The sequence below is a fragment of the Python bivittatus genome, unplaced genomic scaffold (genome assembly GCF_059951505.1).
Source record: "Python bivittatus isolate LINGU-HERP-01145 unplaced genomic scaffold, Pbiv_v1 ctg000480_np1212, whole genome shotgun sequence".
Taxonomy (NCBI): Eukaryota; Metazoa; Chordata; class Lepidosauria; order Squamata; family Pythonidae; genus Python; species Python bivittatus.
The window spans coordinates 11915888-11935866 of NW_028277075.1; the positions used below are offsets into that span (position 1 = coordinate 11915888).

The 19979-nt window shown below is 37.9% G+C and overlaps 1 protein-coding gene across 1 annotated transcript in view; it reads left to right on the forward strand.

Moving 5' to 3' along the window:
- The window catches only part of ENTPD5 (ectonucleoside triphosphate diphosphohydrolase 5), a 22449-nt gene extending 4255 nt beyond the window's left edge, over nt 1–18194 (forward strand). The window contains 14 exon segments of the mRNA XM_088145345.1: nt 485–499; nt 501–762; nt 3534–3613; nt 4173–4316; nt 5230–5305; nt 7207–7242; nt 7428–7516; nt 10585–10664; nt 11017–11078; nt 13998–14096; nt 14272–14412; nt 17115–17171; nt 17904–18097; nt 18099–18194. Of these exon segments, the coding sequence (XP_088001471.1) occupies nt 485–499; nt 501–762; nt 3534–3613; nt 4173–4316; nt 5230–5305; nt 7207–7242; nt 7428–7516; nt 10585–10664; nt 11017–11078; nt 13998–14096; nt 14272–14412; nt 17115–17171; nt 17904–18097; nt 18099–18179 (1416 nt within the window). The 3' untranslated portion in view covers nt 18180–18194.
- The last annotated feature ends 1785 nt before the right edge of the window (nt 18195–19979 follow it).

Here is a 19979-nt window from a genome sequence, read left to right on the forward strand (position 1 = left end):
GATTTGAAAGTACAAGCACAAAACAGGAATAATCCTGAACCATAAATTGGATATGGAGGGGGAGGGCACTACAACTAAATGCATTGTTTTGTTCTGCCTATTTGGTGCCATCAACAGCATGTACAATTCCCATTGTTGGTTGGTTTGAATGACATTTGTATTCTATGCTTCCCCAGCTTTCTCAAAGTGATAGCCAGGATTATAGTAAAGCTGACTGCATTTATTCCTGTTTGGAATCTGCAATATTAACAAATAGAGATACTTTATAAAGAAACAGAACTTTCATATTTATTCCATATGGAATTTTAGAACACAGTTGTAACTGTTCCATAGATTTTAAGGAGCAGACTTGAAGTGTAGTGGTTTGTCCTTGTCTGGGTGATCAAACCACCTTTTTTGGGATGTGGGAAATTTCTGTGTTGGCTAACTTATTTAACTGAGATTTAACTTACAATTTTTCTGATGTATATAACTTTATCTTCAGGAACCTCTACAATCCTGGTAGTCCTGATTCAAGCTGCAGTTCTCTAAGGCTCCCAAGCATGATGGGTATTTCGTGGTTCACAGTCACTGCCATATTTGCGTTTTCCTCCATTTATTGTATTGTTTCTCATCCCAAACCGGAGTTGTGGTTCCAAAACCTCTACCCCCTTAAGATGTGTCCTGCCAATGCCAGCGTGGGAACATTTTATGGCATCATGTTTGATGCAGGAAGCACAGGGACACGAATTCATATTTACACCTTTATACAGAGAAGCCCAGGTAAGATTGTGGGAAGGTTCTCCTGAACATACATGCTTGTGGTGTGGAGCCTGCTAGATGGTTGTACTGTACACATGTACACATGACTTGTAATTTCCCACTGATTATGTTTTGTGTTTTTTAATTGATTTAATTATGTTTGTTGTTTTTGTATTTGGTATATTGTTTATTGTTTATTGTTTATTGTTTTTGTGGTTGTTTTTAATTATGTGAGCCTCCCAGAGGCATAAAAGTGAGGTGGGCAGCTATATATGTTGAGTAAATAAATAATAAAAATGTGCTACAATGACCAGCCACTTATCAATGTATTATAAGCAGTTAATAGACTAATTTTGATATTAATCACCTTGTTTAAAGTTGAATTAATTTCAGTAAGTCTATAAGCAACTCTTAAAACATAATTCAGATAGATTAAATGTTTTACTTTTAGGAATTTGTGTATCCTTATTTCATAACCTCTTATTAATTTCCCAGTTTCATTCATTTCCTGATTTCATTCACTTTTGATTGGTTTGTGCAAGTCTCTTTTAAATATTTTTTGGTTCAGTTGCTTAATTCATGTACTTCCTTGAGAAGAATTCTAAAGTAGATTAAGTTGAAAAGATGGAAACTGGATATGAGTGCAACATAATTCTACAAGTAGAAAAACAAAAGGTTCAAATTACAGGGAATGTTTAATAACATTCTCTGCTCTTTTAGTTGTTTGGCATTTCCAGTTTGGTATGTTTTATTATATTTAATTATGTACTAAAGAATCTTAATCTTTTAATCTTGTTATTAATCCAATACAAACATTTGCCCTCCTTAATTAATACTGGAATTGTACAGTTGCATCACTCTGATAAACCAAATGCAGTACAGATTGTTCTTGACTTACAACCACAATTGGGACTGGAACTTCCGTTGCTAAGTGATGCAGTCATTAAGTGAGTTGTGCCCAATTTTATGATCTTTTTTGCCATGGTCATTAAGCAAATTACCACAGTCGTTAAGTGAATTGTGCAGGTCATTAAGCGAATCCAGCTTCCCCCATGGACTTTGCTTGTTGGAAGCTCCCTGGGAAGGTCACAAATGGCGATCATGTGACCCCGGGATGCTGCAACTGTCATAAGTACATGCCGGTTGCCAGGCACCCGAATTTTGATCACATGACTGTGGGGATGCTGCAATGGTTGTAAATGTGAGGGCCAGTCGTAAGTCACTTTTTTCAGCACTGTTGTAACTTCAAATGGTCCTTAAACAAATAGTCATAAGTTGAGGACTACCTGTAACCTGAAAAACTATGCCCCAAAAGGAGGAAGAGGAGAGATGGTTTTGATCAGGGATTATGAAGCATCTGGATTTTCATCTGTATTAACAAACGAAATGAGAATTCGTTATTAGAGGAATAAACAGTGGTATAAATTCACAAGGGATAGGAGTAATAAAGGCTCTAGTAATACACAAGGGGCAGGGTAATACTCAAGAAAAATGATAGCATGAGACTTCTAATCAGATTGAAGAATGGACTGTTCCCCTTTTGATTTTTTTACATTAACTTAGATACAATGGAAGCAAAATATTCATGAGAAAAATAATGATAGAACACAGAATAATAATTTTCTTGTGCTATTCTCAATATCTGTATTCTACCTTAATGCAGTATGTCAAAAACCAAGCCATGCTGGTCCACTGAAGACCTGTATTGAGGAACTAAAATAATGAGTTAAATTCTGTGAAATAGGTTCATTCCATTCATAACCAGTATAAGTGTGTTAAAACTATTTAATGCTAAGAAATATGTAAAATCATAAGGAAACTTACAATCAAAGTCATGTGTAACATTTGGGGTTCTTTACTGGTCTACTGTTTTGTGCAACTGCATTTTGGTGCCTAAATTTCCTTTAAGAGGAGATTCTGACCAGATTCTTAGGCTTCATTCCTCACAGAAACAAACATACCAAGACAACAGAAGCTTAGATGATGAGTTGTTAATTCAAAGTTTTACTGACAGAGTTGATGCTCTTGATGAACTAAAAAATAAACAGTCTCCCAAGTCCTTAGGTTCTACACAGGTCTACATAGTTCTCTTGCTAACAATACAGAAGTTTGCTATTATCCTCTAGGATGTTTTTTGATTTCCTAATCTAGCCTACAACCATGGGGTTTCCTGGGGGTTTCCCATCCAAATACTAATCAAGTATGACAATGCTTTTCTTTTCATGATTGGCCAAGGTTGGCTAGGCTAACCCTGCTGATTATGTTTGCATTCCTAAAGAAAGTGCCTCTCACAGCCCCTGCCCTCTGGAATAGTATCCCCCCAGAGATATGTATGGCACCTATTCCCTCAGGCTCTTTCGGAAGACTCTTAAGACCTGGCTTTGATCCCACTGTTGTCTTTTGTTTTTAGTTTTTGTTCAGTATTTTGGCTGGGTGGTTATGCTTTGTAGTTATGTTTTGTGGTTATGTGGTCATATTGTGGTCTCCTACAAAAAGTAATATTTGTTACATGGAACCCACCACCCACATTACAAATAATTATTTATGTATCACAGAATAAAATTGCAGTTTTCTACATGTTCACTGCAAATCAGTTTCTCTGAAAGGCACCTCTTGGCTGAATCTTTGGGACTTTGATTAAAGACCACAACCTTCAGTGACATTAAGATATTTCAGTTATTACCTCATTTGTAATCTGTAGAGCAAAATATCATTAATCTGTCCTTATAGATATATCCTTAGATGTTAATAAGCCTATCTGTTAAACAGCTTGTTTTATATAATTTTTGCAGAAAACCCTGCAGAGTTAAAAGGGGAAGTTTTTGAATCAGTGAAGCCAGGTCTCTCAGCATACGCTGATCAGCCTAAGAAGGTAAGACTTTCTGATGGAAAACAAACTATTTTCTGTTGGCATTTGAAAATAGTATGTATGTTAAAGGAAAACTACTGATCTCATTTGTCTACTATGGAGACTGGAAAATAGTTACTGGAAAATAGTAGTTCTCCAAGCTTTTTCCTATTCTCCCTAAACCTAGCTGAAGATAAGAGTGATTACAGCAGGAACATTGTGTGTGCAAGGACATATTTTGCCATTAACCAATGCCAGTATAGCACATCATCTTCAGGGTTCTATGAGGAAGAAAAATAGGTAGCCCCATAAACAATGAGAAAATTGACAGAGGTTGGGACAAGAGAACATAGCTGGGATCAGTAGCTTGCCTAGGGACATGGGGACAGATGTCAATTAAGGCAATTGCATATACCTCAAGCTTAGTTCAAGAGGAAAATTTTAAATGTTAAGCTAAAGCCTTCAGAAATAAAGTAGGTTTGGAGGAAGGGATTGAAGAAGAGAAATATTTGAAATGTGTTTGCAAACTAAAAATTCTGCCCAATACTATCAGGTTTTTGCTTTTGTTTCTGTTAATCTTTAGGGAGCTGAAACTATCAGAAAATTATTAGAGATGGCTAAAAGTGCTGTACCACCAAGTCACTGGAACAAGACCCCCGTAGTATTGAAAGCCACTGCTGGTCTACGGTTGTTAGCAGAGCACAAAGCTCAGGCTCTACTCTCGCAAGTAATGTTGGGTTATGCTACAAAGGTCAATGGTGTTTTGTAAAAGTGGGGGCCTTTTTCAATGCCTGTCCATGAACCTGCCACTGTTGCTTTTTAAAATACTGTATCAAACTAAATGGAAGCACTTGTAAAATCCTTTATTATGGAAAGCACTGTATCCTAGATTGGTCAGATGTCACCTTGAGTACCGTGTCTGATTCTGAAACACATGCAGAGAAAGGCAGTGAGGATGGTGGGATACTGGAAACTTACTGGATACTGAATGTTTAAGTCCTCAGTCCTGTGAGGACTTAAGGAAACTGGGTATGTGTAGGTTAAGGAAACTGGGTATGTGTAGTCTTGAAAAAAGTTGACTGAGGAAAGATTTGATAATCCTCTTCAAGTACCTGAAGGGATGTCACACAAAATAATTCCATGACCTGTTCTCTATTTGTCCTAGATTGCAGGACATAGAATATTAATCTTAAGTTCCAGGAAGGCAGACTTTGGATGAATGTGAGAAAAATTGTAATGGTAAGAGCAGTTCAACAGTGGAATCAGTTAATGAGGAAAGTGGTGAGCTCCCTTTTGCTGGATGTGTTCTAGTAGAGCTGGACAGCCATTGGTCAGGAATGGTTTACTTGAGTTTCCTGCATTGAGCAAGAAGTTGGACTCAGTGGCCTAAATGGCTTCTTCCAACTCTTACAATTTTATAGCTATTCTATAGCTCTGTATTAGTAAGGCTGGCATCTCAGTAATGCAGAAAGTAATCTGGTTTTAATGGTAGTGTTTAGAGGTTGAATAAAACCATTTAATCTGTAGCTGGTTTTACATTCCCCTGTTTTTTATAGGAGAAGAAAGTTGCATAATTTGCATACTTCTTTTTGTGAATGGTTCCAGTTCTAGGAAGATCACCCAGTTTTTTCTTTCCACAGGTCAGAGTGGTCTTTGAGGATTCACCATTTTTAGTTCCTGATAATAGTGTTAGCATAATGGATGGCTCTTATGAAGGTGCGTCCTACGAATAAGGAAAAAGAGGAGGCATAGAGGAGAGAAATAACTAGGGAACCAGGAGGGGAAGAAGAGTTCCTTAGAATTGAATAAGACATTGTGATGCTGCTTTTAAAGTGACCAAGATTATAATATCCTAGGGAAATAGGATTCTATATATAGGAAAACAAAAAAATTCCTTGGTTGTATTAGTGACACACATTATAAGATGAAAAACAGATTCAAGTAGCTATGCTGTCCTTATGAAATTTACAATTGGAACCCATCCTAGCGAAGGATAGATTTAGAAAGCAGTGTCATAATGAATATGCATTTATTTTATTATGCTGTTTATATACCTCTTTATTCCACAGTGACTTCAGTCAGTTGACTACAATAGAATACAATACAATAGAAGCATGTACCTAACATACTAAATGAAACAAATAAATAACAAATAAAATATAAAAAACAAAAATAAACTAAATTATGATGTTAAAAAATCAACTATTAGCACCCTTCCCATACAGGCAATGTGTGTATTCAGTCCAATCTGAAGACCCTTTAGAAAAGAACAGTTTTCACTCTCTTCCTGAAGGACTTTAGTGTAGCATTGGATGAAGGGATGAACTTGGGGGGAAGGGGGATTACTGCAAAGGAATAGTCCATGACTGATAAGATCTGCCTCTATGTCACTCTATAACTCTCAAAGTGTAGGAACTCAAAACAACCCCTCTTAGTTGAACAAATAGGATAGGCAGGCACTTAAAAGCCAAGCCATGCAAGCCTTTATAAGTTAAAACCAACATCCTGAACTGTACTTGGGAATCTATTACTAACCAGTGCAACAGCAGCATTACATGGTTACAGTGGCTCTCAAATACCAACAGGCAGGGTGCTACTTTCTAAACTGATTGCAGTTTCTGGGTAGTTTTCAAGGACAGTGGCATATAAAGTGCATGCACCTCCAGCCTAGAGGTGATGAGGGCATGAGTTACTGTTGCCGAGGCCTCCTGTCCAAACAGGAGTTAAGCCCTGTGGTACCTCAGCTGCTCGTTCTCCAGCATCGCTGATTGGAACCTCTCATTTAGGAAGGAGTGAAACCAACTATAAAACAGTGCCATCCACCTCCAACCCACACAGGCAGTCCACAAGGATACCATTATCAATGGTATCAGATGCCATTAAAGATCTAATAAAATTAGGAAGGTTGCAGGTCATCCATTTGAGCAACCAATGCAGTTTCCATCCCATACTCATGCACCTCCTTTTCTACCAACTTTCTCAAAAAGAAAGATTGGAAACTGGGCAAAAGTTGTCTAATACGAACAGACTGAAAGATGCTTTTTCTGGAAGGGCACACCACTTCTTCTTTCAAGGCAGCCAGATCAAATCTCTCTCTCAAAGAAGCATTAACCACCTGAATCTAACTAAACAATTCAGCTTTATGAAGTTATAAGGAGATTCTAACTACAGTATGAAATAGCTTTACCCTTTAGTTCAATATCACATACTTATCCAAGCTTAGTTCAGCTGAATACCCTTAATCCAGACATTTATTTAGCTGAGTGAAGGGATCTTAACTTGGCAATTAGTTAAAAATGTCCTTTGAAGTTGGTTTCAGTAAAAATTATGCAATAATTCTGCAGGGTTTATCTTAAGAAACCTGATAGGAAAGTACAAAAACTGGAACAAAGAAGAGACTGAGTAAATTTTAGATGGGGAAATAGTAATGTAGGTTAAGTAAACACCTCCCCCCAAAAAATAATTAAGAAGCCAGACAATGAATGAAATGATATTCTGCATGGACAAGTACTGATAATTGATCAGCAGAAATGCATAGAGTGGACTAATAACTTTGTAGATTGTATTTGCAGTCTATAGATGGAAGGATTTTTAGTAGCTTTTTCTTTCTCTTACAGGTATTTTAGCCTGGATCACTGTGAATTTTTTGACAGGTATTTATTGCCGCATGATTCTGTTTGAATAGATAGAATCCACAAAAATTGAATAGAAAGCCCATTGATAGCAGGATATTCATCTGTTATATCTGCTCTATCTGGCTGTTGCTGAAACCCTCCCAGAACATGGGATCTCTTGCTGCAATTGGATAGTCTTTGAATTTCTGCATTGTTATCTGTAGGACAGTTGTATGGCCAGGACCAGCAGACAGTTGGAACTCTGGACCTGGGAGGAGCTTCAACTCAGATAACGTTCCTGCCACAGCTGGAGGTGAGGAGTTAGTATAGCCTGATCTGTTGCAGGTTCCATATTTTGGATTATCATTGTGTCCATAGTCACTTTCAGCCTTGATATCTTCCTTAACAGAGCAAATAACTTTCTAATGCTATACTTTTAGATTACCCAAATACTCTGTATATCACATTCAGAATTCATATAAAGGAAACTGCATGGCTTCACAGTATACTAAGCTGTTGTTGGTTTATTGAATAAACCTCTGTTAGTTTGGTTCATGAACGCAATCATGCATCATGGTTTGTAAACAACGGCTGGATTAACACAACATGCTAAACCAAACCAAAATAAATAACATGATACATTGTAGCCCTGTTCAGATCGCCTGTTTCCAAGAATCCTTAAATGAAGTTGGCCCAACCGGCTTTATACATAATATAAAGTTATACCCAACATCTTTCTGCATATTTAAATGCTTATTTACTCTTTATGTGCAGTTGTTTACGAATTCAAAATAAGAAAACAGTGATTGTGGCAATGCAAAAGTATGGATATGTTCTAGTTGATCAGTGTTTTTTTTTTCTTTTACTGTAAAGTTGTTAGTAAGGCCCCAAAAGGTGATTGGCTTGTTAGGCCTACCATTAGCCAGATTTGGCAATGAATGCTTTTTCCTTTCTAACCTCTCAGGTTGCGATTGTTGGTTATATCTATTTTCAACAATGATGGGCTCCTTTAGGCAGCTGCCTGAGAATTTGAAATGAAGATAATTCACTCTTCCAAAGCAAAGGAAGGCTGTAGAAAATCTCTACATGCTGCCAGCTAGCAATTACAACTGTGAGAAACATTGTTAAGAAATGGAAGCTACGTAGAGCTTGAAGACAAGGCAAGATCTAGAAGATCAAGAAAAATCTTTGCTGGATCTGCAAAACAGACTCGCAGAACACTGCAAGCAACCTGCTGAAACGTTCAGCTAATACTGTAGCAGCTGTCTACAGAACAGCATAGCTTATATGAATATGATCTACATGTGACTGTTGCCAGACTCTCTCTCTCCATGACAGAAGTAATTGTCTAGAACAGCCTTTCTTAACTGCAGTTCTGGGGAACTCTGGGGTTCAACAAGAGGTCACCAGGGGTTTCGCAAGTTATTGTGATTGAAAAAAAAATGTTTTAACTCCTTATGCTGCACAGTGCTAGCTGTAAATATAATTTTTATGCAGGAGTTCCCTGAGACCTGAAAATTATTTCAAGGGTTCCTCCAGGACAAAAAAGGTTGAGAAAGGCTGGTCTAGACTATACCAAGATAACTCTGAAACAGTTCTGCAATCAACTTCTTTGGACTAGTGAAACAAAACTTCAATTATTTGGCCACAACCACATTTGGAGATCCATTTGGAGAAAAAAGGGTGAAGCATTTGAAGAAAAGAATACCCTGCCACTGCTAAACACAGAGGTGCCTCTATTATGCTTTGGGGTTGTGTGGCAGACAGTGACACATGAAATATTGTGCAAGTGAACAGAAGAATGAAATCAACTAGGTAGCAACATATCTTAAAAACTATTGTGCCACAATCAAGGAATATATTAACGCTTTGGATTTGGATTGGCCTTTCAATCCTCAGACTTAAATATCTTGAAAATCTTTCAGGATATCTCAAACATGAAATATTTCTTAGCTAAAGACTTCTGCAAGGTAGAGTGGAAAAGAAATCCATAACCAAGATTAGAAGGACTCTTAGTTGGCTACAGGAAATGTTTGGAAGCTGTTATTTTTGCCAAAAGAGTATTACAAAGTCCTGGCTGAAAGGGTATCCATACTCTTCTGCCATATTCATTATTCTCTTATTTTGAGTCTAGACAACTGCACATAAATAGTGAGTAGCACTCAAATTTGCATTGATGATGATATAAAAAAATCTAGAGATCTAAAAACTTCTGGTCCTTCCTCTCAGGATTTACTAATTAATTTTTTTAAAAAGCCATATTCCTGCTTCCCATATCTAATTAGATATATAATCACTAAACAAACTTTTTTGCTGGGGGTATCTGCAAAGAGGGTCAGAAAGGTCAAGATGGTGGCCATGTCCATGTAATCAAAGTCTCACCCCTTTTACATGAATTGTACACACAACATCTATAAAAAAGGTCAGGGCTTCAATCATGGGGTTGTGGCTGCCATCTTGACATTTCTTTTACCTGCCCATGGATACCTGTTTTTTGTAGTTATTATGGGGGAAGGGAGGATTCTTTGGTGATTGTTCTTCCCAATCACATTTACCCATCATATCAGATCCAGTAGGAGGGGCATGTTGCAGGCCCCGTCAGCCCAGGAGTGCCATCGGGCAGGACCAAAGAGGAGACCCTTTTCTGCCATGGCACCCTCCTGTGAAACATCATCCTGTTTTAACTGTTTGTAAGCCCAGAGTCATATATATATATAAGATGGGCAGCTATATAAATTGGAATAATAAACAAAGAAATTGTCAGGGAGAGAATAAACAAAGGGGAAAAAAGCTAGATTTGCCACAAGGTGTTCATTTCAGTATATCTCAGAAGGATATGATAAACTTGAATTTGGGAACTTGTAGATCAGTGATTTACTTGATTAATAAAAATGTTTTTGCCTAGAAATTTAAAAAAGAAATCAAACCAATTCAAAACTTTGCTTATTACTGGCTGTAGGGAATGGATAAAAATAATATATTGCTTAAAGCATTCCTTGGTGGACACTTTCTGACAAGCACAAGAAGCTGGAGAATCTACAAATCTGCAAACTGTATTCATTGTACAGTAGAAAATGTCAGGGAATTAAACTGGAGAATAAAGAATCTATTAAAATTATCAAAATCAGGCTTCAAATAACATGTTTGATTCTTCCTGGTATGTGTTTAGCCTCTTTTTAAAAAATAATAATGGGCTTTGCCTATACTTTTTCAGGCTATTAAACGTAGAATGTAAGAATATTTTGCAATACTAAAGAATTTGCTGAAATCAATTTTGCTGATGTTGAAAGATATCATTCATCCAGTAGTGCTTGGTCAGTATATACTAAAAAATGCCCCTGAAATAACAATTCCTGAACTTTTCATTCTCATAATTTTTAGGAAACCTTAGCACAAACACCAGTGGATTTTCTTACCTCATTTCAAATGTTCAACAGCACTTATAAGCTCTACACACACAGGTAAGTGAGAAAATATATGCAAATGATTAATTCTGAGGTATTACTGCCTTTGTGTCTAAAATATTCACCTAAATAATTTGTGTGATTCAGTTTTTAAGTCCAAATCTTTGCTGGTTATCAGAATGATTTGATTCCAAATAAATTGTCTTCTTTCTCATTATATTATATACAGTAATTTGTGCATTATTGTAAAAGAGCCATATACTGCTATTTTGTCACTGGGGTCTTAAGAAGAAGAAATAAGTTATTTTGTATAATATCATTTATGTCCAAATGTATAAAATAAGTTGATACATTGTCTTGGTTGTTAATTAATTTGTGTTAACTAAGTGCTCCTTATCCTCTCTTACAGCTATTTGGGACTTGGGCTGAAAGCTGCTCGATTAGCAGCATTAGGAGCTTTGAATATGGAAGGTACAGTCAGTCAAAATAACTATTCTATGTCATATGAAGATGTTACCTAGCCGGGTAACAAAACATTTGCAAGGAAACAATCAAGCTCAGAGAACCCCAAGGACTCCATAATTCAACCCTGAACTATATACATTCTCTTCTATTGATATGAAAGTATCTTGTGGCAGCCTGACAATTAATAACTTTTTGGCTAATAGCTCATACTTGCTCTATTCTTATTAGAAACTAATTGCTAATAATATTAAAACCACTTATCTCCAGTATAATACTCTCAAATGAAGAGGAGAAAGAAGACACATTATAGTGTTGGAATGGGCTACTTGCAATCCATGGCCTGCATGGAACCCTTACAACTCCAGAGTTGTGTCCAACTGACCACCCCCTGCCAATTTATACTACCAGCATTTGATACCAAATCACCGTTTTTCAGTGCTTAATGAACATGTTTTCTTTTTTAAAAGAAAAACCTTTCACCTCCAAAATGCAAAAAACAAAAAAGCAAAACCCCAGGTTCTGGTCCATCTTTTCTTGAGTGAGCCTATTGATATGTACCCTATATCTTACATATATTTTAAATTTAAAAAACATTTTAAAAATTGTGGTTCTTGGTTATCAAAAGGTTAAACTATATCCACTGTATTCATCTGAGCGCTGTTGTCTTCATTTCCTGCATTTTGCTGGAAACAGTCCAGCTGGCTAAGGACTCCAGCCAGGGGAACAAGAGTGGGAAAGCAGTACGTCTCCTGTTTGTGAACAGCTTAGAAACATGTGATTGGCTTCTTGAGGTAACAGAATGCTGGACTAAGAAGGACCCGGTGGAATTGGGATAGTAGAAAGCAGTGAGGGTCACATCACAGAAATGGGTAGGGTTGGGTAGCTACTGGGAGTTTTACAGATTTACTTCAACATGGCCAATGGGACTTCATCTTCCATTGCACTTAATGGCAGCATTATCATTAAAAGTGCAGGACTGACTGACTGATGCACACAGCTGTTTTCTGTCTTGTTACCATTTGCTCATTGCTCTGCCTAATGCTTGCTATGTGGGCTCTCAAACAAATGCTGCAGTATAGCAGTAGTGACATAAATAAGAATCATGCAGAATGACGTCCAATGCCTGCTGAAGTACTTGGTCAGCAGGCTTCTTCTGTTCAAGCAGGAAGCGAGAGGTGCTTCCAGTGGCATATCTGGGGCAATTAGAGAAGACAAGCCAGAAACAAGCAGTCAAGCACTGGCACTAGTTCAAGATAATGGCAATGGTGGGTGGGATGCTCAGATCTGTGAGAATTAATGAAGAGAGTACTACTCACCTTCTATTTTGGTTCAATGTTCTCCAGTAAGGGGGTATGTGTTCCACTAGGCAATTATGGAAAGAAGGATGAAGTGGCAGGATTGAAATCTGAGACTGATAGAAACATGGTCAGGGAATACATGCACTTATAGAATACAATTATAGGTATGAGTCCTATAAGGACATTACCTATTGTCCTCTCCTCTTTCCTACCTTCTGCCCCATATTGCTAAACCTGTTCAGTGTTTAATCCAGTAATGTGGCTAAAAAGAAACTATTATTTCCCCAACCTGTATCCATCATTTTCATTTCCTTGCTATCTAGTCAAGGCCAAGACTCCTAACTTATTCAGGTTTTGCACAGCCTTCCCTAACTTGGAAGTCTCCAAATGTGCCAGGACTGCAACTCCCAGAATTCCCAGTCAGCTTTAGAAGGCTGCCATGTTGGAAAAGGCTGGCCTAATGTGGTGGTTCTTGAACTGTTTGACCCAGTTACCCCTTTTCCTGGTCTTGAATAATGTCATTACCCCCCCACACACACAAAAACAAGACTGTGTTGTTTTACACAAGCGTTTTGGCAGCATGTCACAGGTTCTTTTTTAAACCATGCCCAATTAGATTGACCCAAGACTCAAGAGAGACACAAAAACACTGGCCCCTGGACAGGTGGTTTCTTTATATCTCCCTGTAAGGGTTGGGGAGATGTTTATTTTGTAAAAAGAAACATATAAAAATGATATGTGAGTGCTTCCTATATTTAGTTCTATCATTATCTCTATACTATTACTATAACAATTATGACAATTACTATTATTAAGACAACTATATTCTATACTATTAGTATTCAACATACCTATTGTTCTATTACCTATTGAAATTACCTATATACTATTCTCTATACTATTACTAGCATACATCAATGTTTCTTAAATCTGTTCTGTCTTAAATCCCCTCTCTCTGAGATTTCTTCTTCTTTTTCTGTTAATGGCCAGCATGTAGAGCTCTTGTACCTTTTTAATGTTGTGCTTTGCCTTACTGGGCCTCTATATTTCTTTTCCTCTCTTTTGGACCATCCATTCCTTCTGAAGGAAAAAAGCCCTCTTTCATTTGGCTACTGTACTCAGTTTGCTGGTGGTTGCAGAGCTCCAAAACACGTGTCTCCTCTCATACCTGTGTTAGGGTTGCTGCTTTATTGGCAACTCTGCCATGCTGACACTGGGGAGAAGGCTCAAAGGCGGGCGGGGGGGGGAAGGCAGCATAGCAATTTATTCCAAGCAGCCTGCTCTTCCACACAGCAGCAGTCCCAAACTGGATCCTTGATTCACAATTACCAATTGCTCCATTACCCCCAGGATATGCCCAAATTACCCCCTCCCCCCCCCAGTTTAAGAACCACTGGCCTAGTGAATAAAGCATCCTACATAGGGAAATGAGTAAAATCTTCACTTCCACTTGAAAATGGAATGGAAAATTCATTTTTCCCCCCAGATTCATATTCTTGCAATTAAAACCAAACTAAAAAGCATGCGCGCGTGTGCGTGTATTCATTCATTCATTCATTCATTCATTCATTCATTCATTCATTCATTCATTCATTCATTCATTCCTCTTCCATATTCTCTCTTGCAGCAGCTGGACAGACCTTCAGAAGTTCTTGTCTGCCAAAACAGCTAGAAGCAGAATGGCATTTTGGTGGAATAAAATATCAGTATGGTGGTAAAAAAGAAGGTAATTTAAAAGGATATTGCTTTCTAGGAAAGTTTTTTTAAAACTGAATTGTGGGTATATTCATAAAAGGAACAAAAATAGAAATGGGACTATGTGAAGACTGTGGTAGTCTTAAGGGAAGAATTGGAGTTTTATGATTCATGTCATGCTTATACTTGTGTCTTTACCCTGGCAGGCAAAACTGGATTTGAACCATGTTATTCTGAAGTGTTGAAGGTTGTACAAGGAAAATTGCATCAACCAGATGAGATTCAGAGAAGCTCCTTTTATGCCTTTTCCTATTATTATGATCGGGCTGTGGACATTGACCTGATAGGTGAATAGTAAATGTTTGAAAAATTATTGGAGCTTAATGACCTCCAGTAGGAATTTATTTATTTGATTTTTAGCTCAATCTCCAGATAAACATCTCAGTAGGGATTAACATGTACTGTAAATAATAAAATCATACAAATAATAACTAATGCAGTGGGGCAAAAAAGTATTTAGTCAGCCACCAATTGTGCAACTTCTCCCACTTAAAAAGATGAGAGAGGCCTGTAATTTTCATCATAGGTATACCTCAACTATGAGAGACAAAATGGGGAAAAAAATCCAGAAAATCACATTGTCTGATTTTTAAAGAATTTATTTGCAAATCATGGTGGAAAATAAGTATTTGGTCAATATCAAAAGTTCATCTCAATACTCTGTTATATATCCTTTGTTGGCAATGATAGAGGTCAAACGTTTTCTGTAAGTCTTCACAAGGTTTTCACACACTGTTGCTGGTATTTTGGCCCATTCCTCCATGCAGATCTCCTCTAGAGCAGTGATGTGTTGGGGCTGTCGCTGGGCAACACGGACTTTCAACTCCCTCCAAAGGTTTTCCATGGGGTTGAGATCTGGAGACTGGCTAGGCCACTCCAAGACCTTGAAATGCTTCTTACAAAGCCACTCCTTCGTTGCCCGGGCGGTGTGTTTGGGATCATTGTCACGCTGAAAGACCCAGCCACGTTTCATCTTCAATGCCCTTGCTGATGGAAGGAGGTGTTCACTCAAAATCTCACGATACATGGCCCCATGCACTCTTTCCTTTACACGGATCAGTCGTCCTGGTCCCTTTGCAGAAAAACAGCCCCAAAGCATGATGTTTCCACCCCCATGCTTCACAGTAGGTATGGTGTTCTTTGGATGCAACTCAGCATTCTCTCTCCTCCAAACACAAGGAGTTGAGTTTAGACCAAAACGTTCTGCTTTGGTTTCATCTGACCATATGACATTCTCCCAATCCTCTTCTGGATCATCCAAATGCTCTCTAGCAAACTTCAGACGGGCCCAGACATGTACTGGCTTAAGCAGGGGGACACATCTAGCACTGCAGGATTTGAGTCCCTGGCGGCGTAGTGTGTTACTGATGGTAGCCTTTGTTACTTTGGTCCCAGCTCTCTGCAGGTCATTCACTAGGTCCCCCCATGTGGTTCTGGGATTTCTGCTCACCATTCTTGTGATCATTTTGACCCCACAGGGTGAGATCTTGCATGGAGCCCCAAATCAAGGGAGATTATCAGTGGTCTTGTATGTCTTCCATTTTCTAATGATTGCTCCCACAGTTGATTTCTTCACACCAAGCTGCTTGCCTATTGCAGATTCAGTCTTCCCAGCCTGGTGCAGGTCTACAATTTTGTTTCTGGTGTCCTTCAACAGCTCTTTGGTCTTGGCCATAGTAGAGTTTGGAGTGTGACTGTTTGAGGTTGTGGACAGGTGTCTTTTATACTGATAACAAGGTCAAACAGGTGCCATTACTACAGGTAACGAGTGGAGGACAGAGGAGCCTCTTAAAGAAGTAGTTACAGGTCTGTGAGAGCCAGACATCTTGCTTGTTTGTAGGTGACCAAATACTTATTTTCCACCATGATTTGCAAATAAATTCTTTAAAAACCAGACAATGTGATTTTCTGGATTTTTTTTCTCATTTTGTCTCTCATAGTTGAGGTATACCTATGATGAAAATTACAGGCCTCTCTCATCTTTTAAGTGGGAGAACTTGCACAATTGGTGGCTGACTAAATACTTTTTTGCCCCACTGTATATGAATCTGGTAAAGCAAATAAAGCAGTAGCAGATGAAATCTCACCTAGAAGCTAGAAGCACAGTACATAATTAACCAGTATAGAATACTGAAATCTTTTTAACTCTTCTAAAGGACAGCAAAAGGTGTGGTCATTTGAAAAATAAGACCCCTCCAGAAAAAGCCATTACATTTACTAATCTCATAGCTGTCAAAAGAGCAGGGCCGCAGATGACATCATTGGCTGCAAGAGCAGTAGCTGAGGGAAGAGAGGAAGGGAAGATATGGTTGGGAGTGGGGCAATGGAATATGCTATGTTGGGATATCAATAGTAGTTGCATAGAGAAAAATGGAGAAGTAGGCAATTTTTTTCAACCAAAAGGCCTGTTCCTTTAAAAGTAAGCTATAGAGGATTGCATGCTTAAAGCCCCAGGCAGAGGTAAATAGGAAGGGTTACTGTTCTCTCTCTGTTTAGGAGACTTATGGAAAATGGATAGTCCTGGGGGCACAAAATGGTGCCCTCTCTGCTAAAGAAAAATATATAACCAAGGTCATAAGGCCGCATCATACCAAAAATTTAATATGACAGAAAGGAAAAATTATACATAATAGGGGAATAACCATATTTATATTTAATTTTAAAGATATTTACAAAATAAGTAAATTTTGGGTTTTTTGGCCTTTTGATATGTACCACTTCAGTCTCTGGTAGCCACTCAAAAGTCCAGTGTAACCCAGAAAAGGTTCCCCTGCATTATGGGAAGAAAATGTGAAAGCCAGCTATGCAAGAAATGTGCCATTTCGCAGTTGTAATTCAAACACCTTAAATTTTTTAAAAATGATCATTATTCATATTTTAACTGATCTGGAAATGCTGTATAATTTGAACTGCAGATTTCATTGTGTCACAGATGTGATTTTACAGTATCTTTTTCTCAGAAGATGACTTTAACCTTTTGTCATTTCAGATTATGAGAAAGGTGGCGTTTTACATGTGAAAGACTTTGAAAGAAAAGCCAAACAAGGTAAAATGAGTTTGACTTTATCTAGATTCCTTCCAGTTAGTTTACTACCAATTTGAAATCGTTCACTGTATAGGTTTTTATTTGGTTACCTTGTGTTTTCAGATTTTTAACCACTTAACTGTCATGTTTCCCATAGTGTGCCTAAACTTGAAATAGCCGTATAATTATTCATAAGAGATAAGACAGTTTAATGATCATACTGAATAAAAGAAGTCATTGAAAAAGTATGGTGAAATGAAAGAAAACCAGTTGAAAAGCACTGTAAATACAACTATCTAGTTGTCATCTTACAGGGTCACATTTCATCAGTTGTATGTGTTTCAATATTTACACATTACACATACATATCAACAGGAATAATTCCCTTTTTTATGTTAAGGAGTGGGGAGGAAATAATCTACTGTAGATAGTTTAGGTATGCAGTAATTGGCCATCAAGTAAGACTATGGAATTGGAAATAGTCTGTGGAATCACAGTTACTTAACTCTAGCCACATTCATTACTACATTTGCACAGAAATTTACTTCCGGGGGATGCCCCAACCCAGCATTTGAAATCCATTCCTGCACAAGAATAGAGGATATAGGAGAAGCAAGAAGCTCATTCCAGATCTTTCAGCCATGATTAGTGGTGAACCAGCATTAAGCAAAAGAGTTTCTGTGGCAGAAATGGTTATGTATTTTGTTTCAGTAGTTATTCTAATACTATTGAATATCTCAATTTTTCCTTTAGTGTGTGATAATCTGGATAACTATAGCTCTGCCAGCCCTTTTTTATGTATGGATCTCAGTTACATTACAGCTTTATTAAAAGAAGGCTTTGGATTTGGTGACAGCACAATTTTACAGGCAAGTAAAAACTGCAGGATCCAGCCTAGCATTTTATTTATTTTAGGAACATTGGTTGCAATATGGTTGTTGGACTATTTGTCAAAATAAACAGAAAGTATCCTGTTTTCATATCACTTTCAGTCAGCTAGAATATAAACTTAATAGACTTTATCCCTAACAGTCAAGACAGCTTTATTTCTTTTATGAAAATCTTAACAGTGAACAGTCATAATTCATTTTGATTATCTATCAATTCAGTAGATAATTCAATTCAAAATGGATTTGAATGCCATGGAAAATAAATTTATACTCCATCTGTCAGATGGACAAGCTTTTTTCTTTGAGTTCTGATTCAGAACAGATTTAACCTATAGTTGGGAACTTCAGATGAAGCAAAAATTACTGTAATTTGGTTTTTCTCAACCTGGCCTTCTCCAGGTAAGTCTGTCAGCCCCCACAATGATTGTGCTTCTTAGAAATGATAGGACTTGGGAATGTAAGAAGTGCCATGATGATCAGAAGACTCATCTAATCCCACTCTACCCCAGCATCTGCACACCAGGTGCCAGTAGGAAGTCTATAAACAAGACATGAAGCAATAGCATCTTCCACTCCTATTTCCTACTATGTGGTATTGAGGACTGCTATTTTAGTTACAGGATCATTTTTGAATAATTTATTATTTTTAATAAGGCTGTGTCGCATATTCTCTGTACCTTCCACATTTCTGAATAATGTTGTGGCCAAAACCTGGCTCACCTAAAGCAACCAAATCACTTTGAAGATACAACATAATTTTATTTGCATGCATGCAAGCAATAACATAGTATATACTGGACCTCCAGCAAAGCTTTGATACTTTGCTGAGTGGCAATGAACAAAAGCAGAACCAGCTTATATACCTTTGGTTCACTACATTGCAAAGGCAAGAAAAAGGCAGACACAGTGGAAATTACAGCATGACGCTGGAATATTTTAGATAAGCCCATCCATATGACCTTGTTATTATTTATCCCTTCCTACTAGGTCAGCATGCTAGCCATATTATCTTTGAGATATGGACAGTGAATAGAAAGAGTTTGATTTACTGGGCTACAGGTTCCTGAGTCTTCCCCCTGTCGCCACTCAGGGTCACTTCAGCTCGCTGTGAATGTCTGGCAATTCATATGTACTGGGGAGACATCCCATAGGTTTGGTAGTGAATGTAGTTTACATGTGTACCTTTTACCACCACAATAAAAAGCATTAATACAGCGTGCAAAGAGCTGTAGCTACACTTATGCAAGTACAAATATACAGTACTGTGTAAAAGTTTTAGGCAGGTGTGAAAAAATGCTGTAAAGTAAGAATGCTTTCAAAAATATATATTGTATTGTTTATGTTTATCAATTTAGAAAATGCAAAGTGAGCAAACAGAAGAGAAATCAAAATTTGGTGTGACCACCGTTTGCCTTCAAAACAGCATCAATTCTTCTAGGTACACTTGCACAGTTTTTGAAGGAACTAGGCAGGTAGGTTGTTCCAAACATCTTGGAGAACTAACCACAGATCTCCTGTGGATGTAGGCTGCCTCAAATCCTTCTGTCTCTTCATGTAATCCCAGACTGACTCGATGATGTTGAGATCAGGACTCTGTGGGGGCCAAACCATCACTTCCAGGACTCCTTGTTCTTCTTTACGCTGAAGATAGTTCTTAATGACATTGGCTGTATGTTTGGGGTCGTTGTCCTGCAGAATGAATTTGGGGCCAATCACACGCCTCCCTGATGGTATGGCATGATGGATAAGTATCTGCCTGTATTTCTCAGCATTGAGAATACCATTGATCCTGACCACATCTCCAACTCCATTTGCAGAAATGCAGCCCCAAACGTGCAAGGAACCTCCACCATGCTTCACTGTTGCCTGCAGACACTCATTCTTGTACCGCTGTCCAGCCCTTCAGCAAACAAACTGCCTCCTGCTATAGCCAAATATT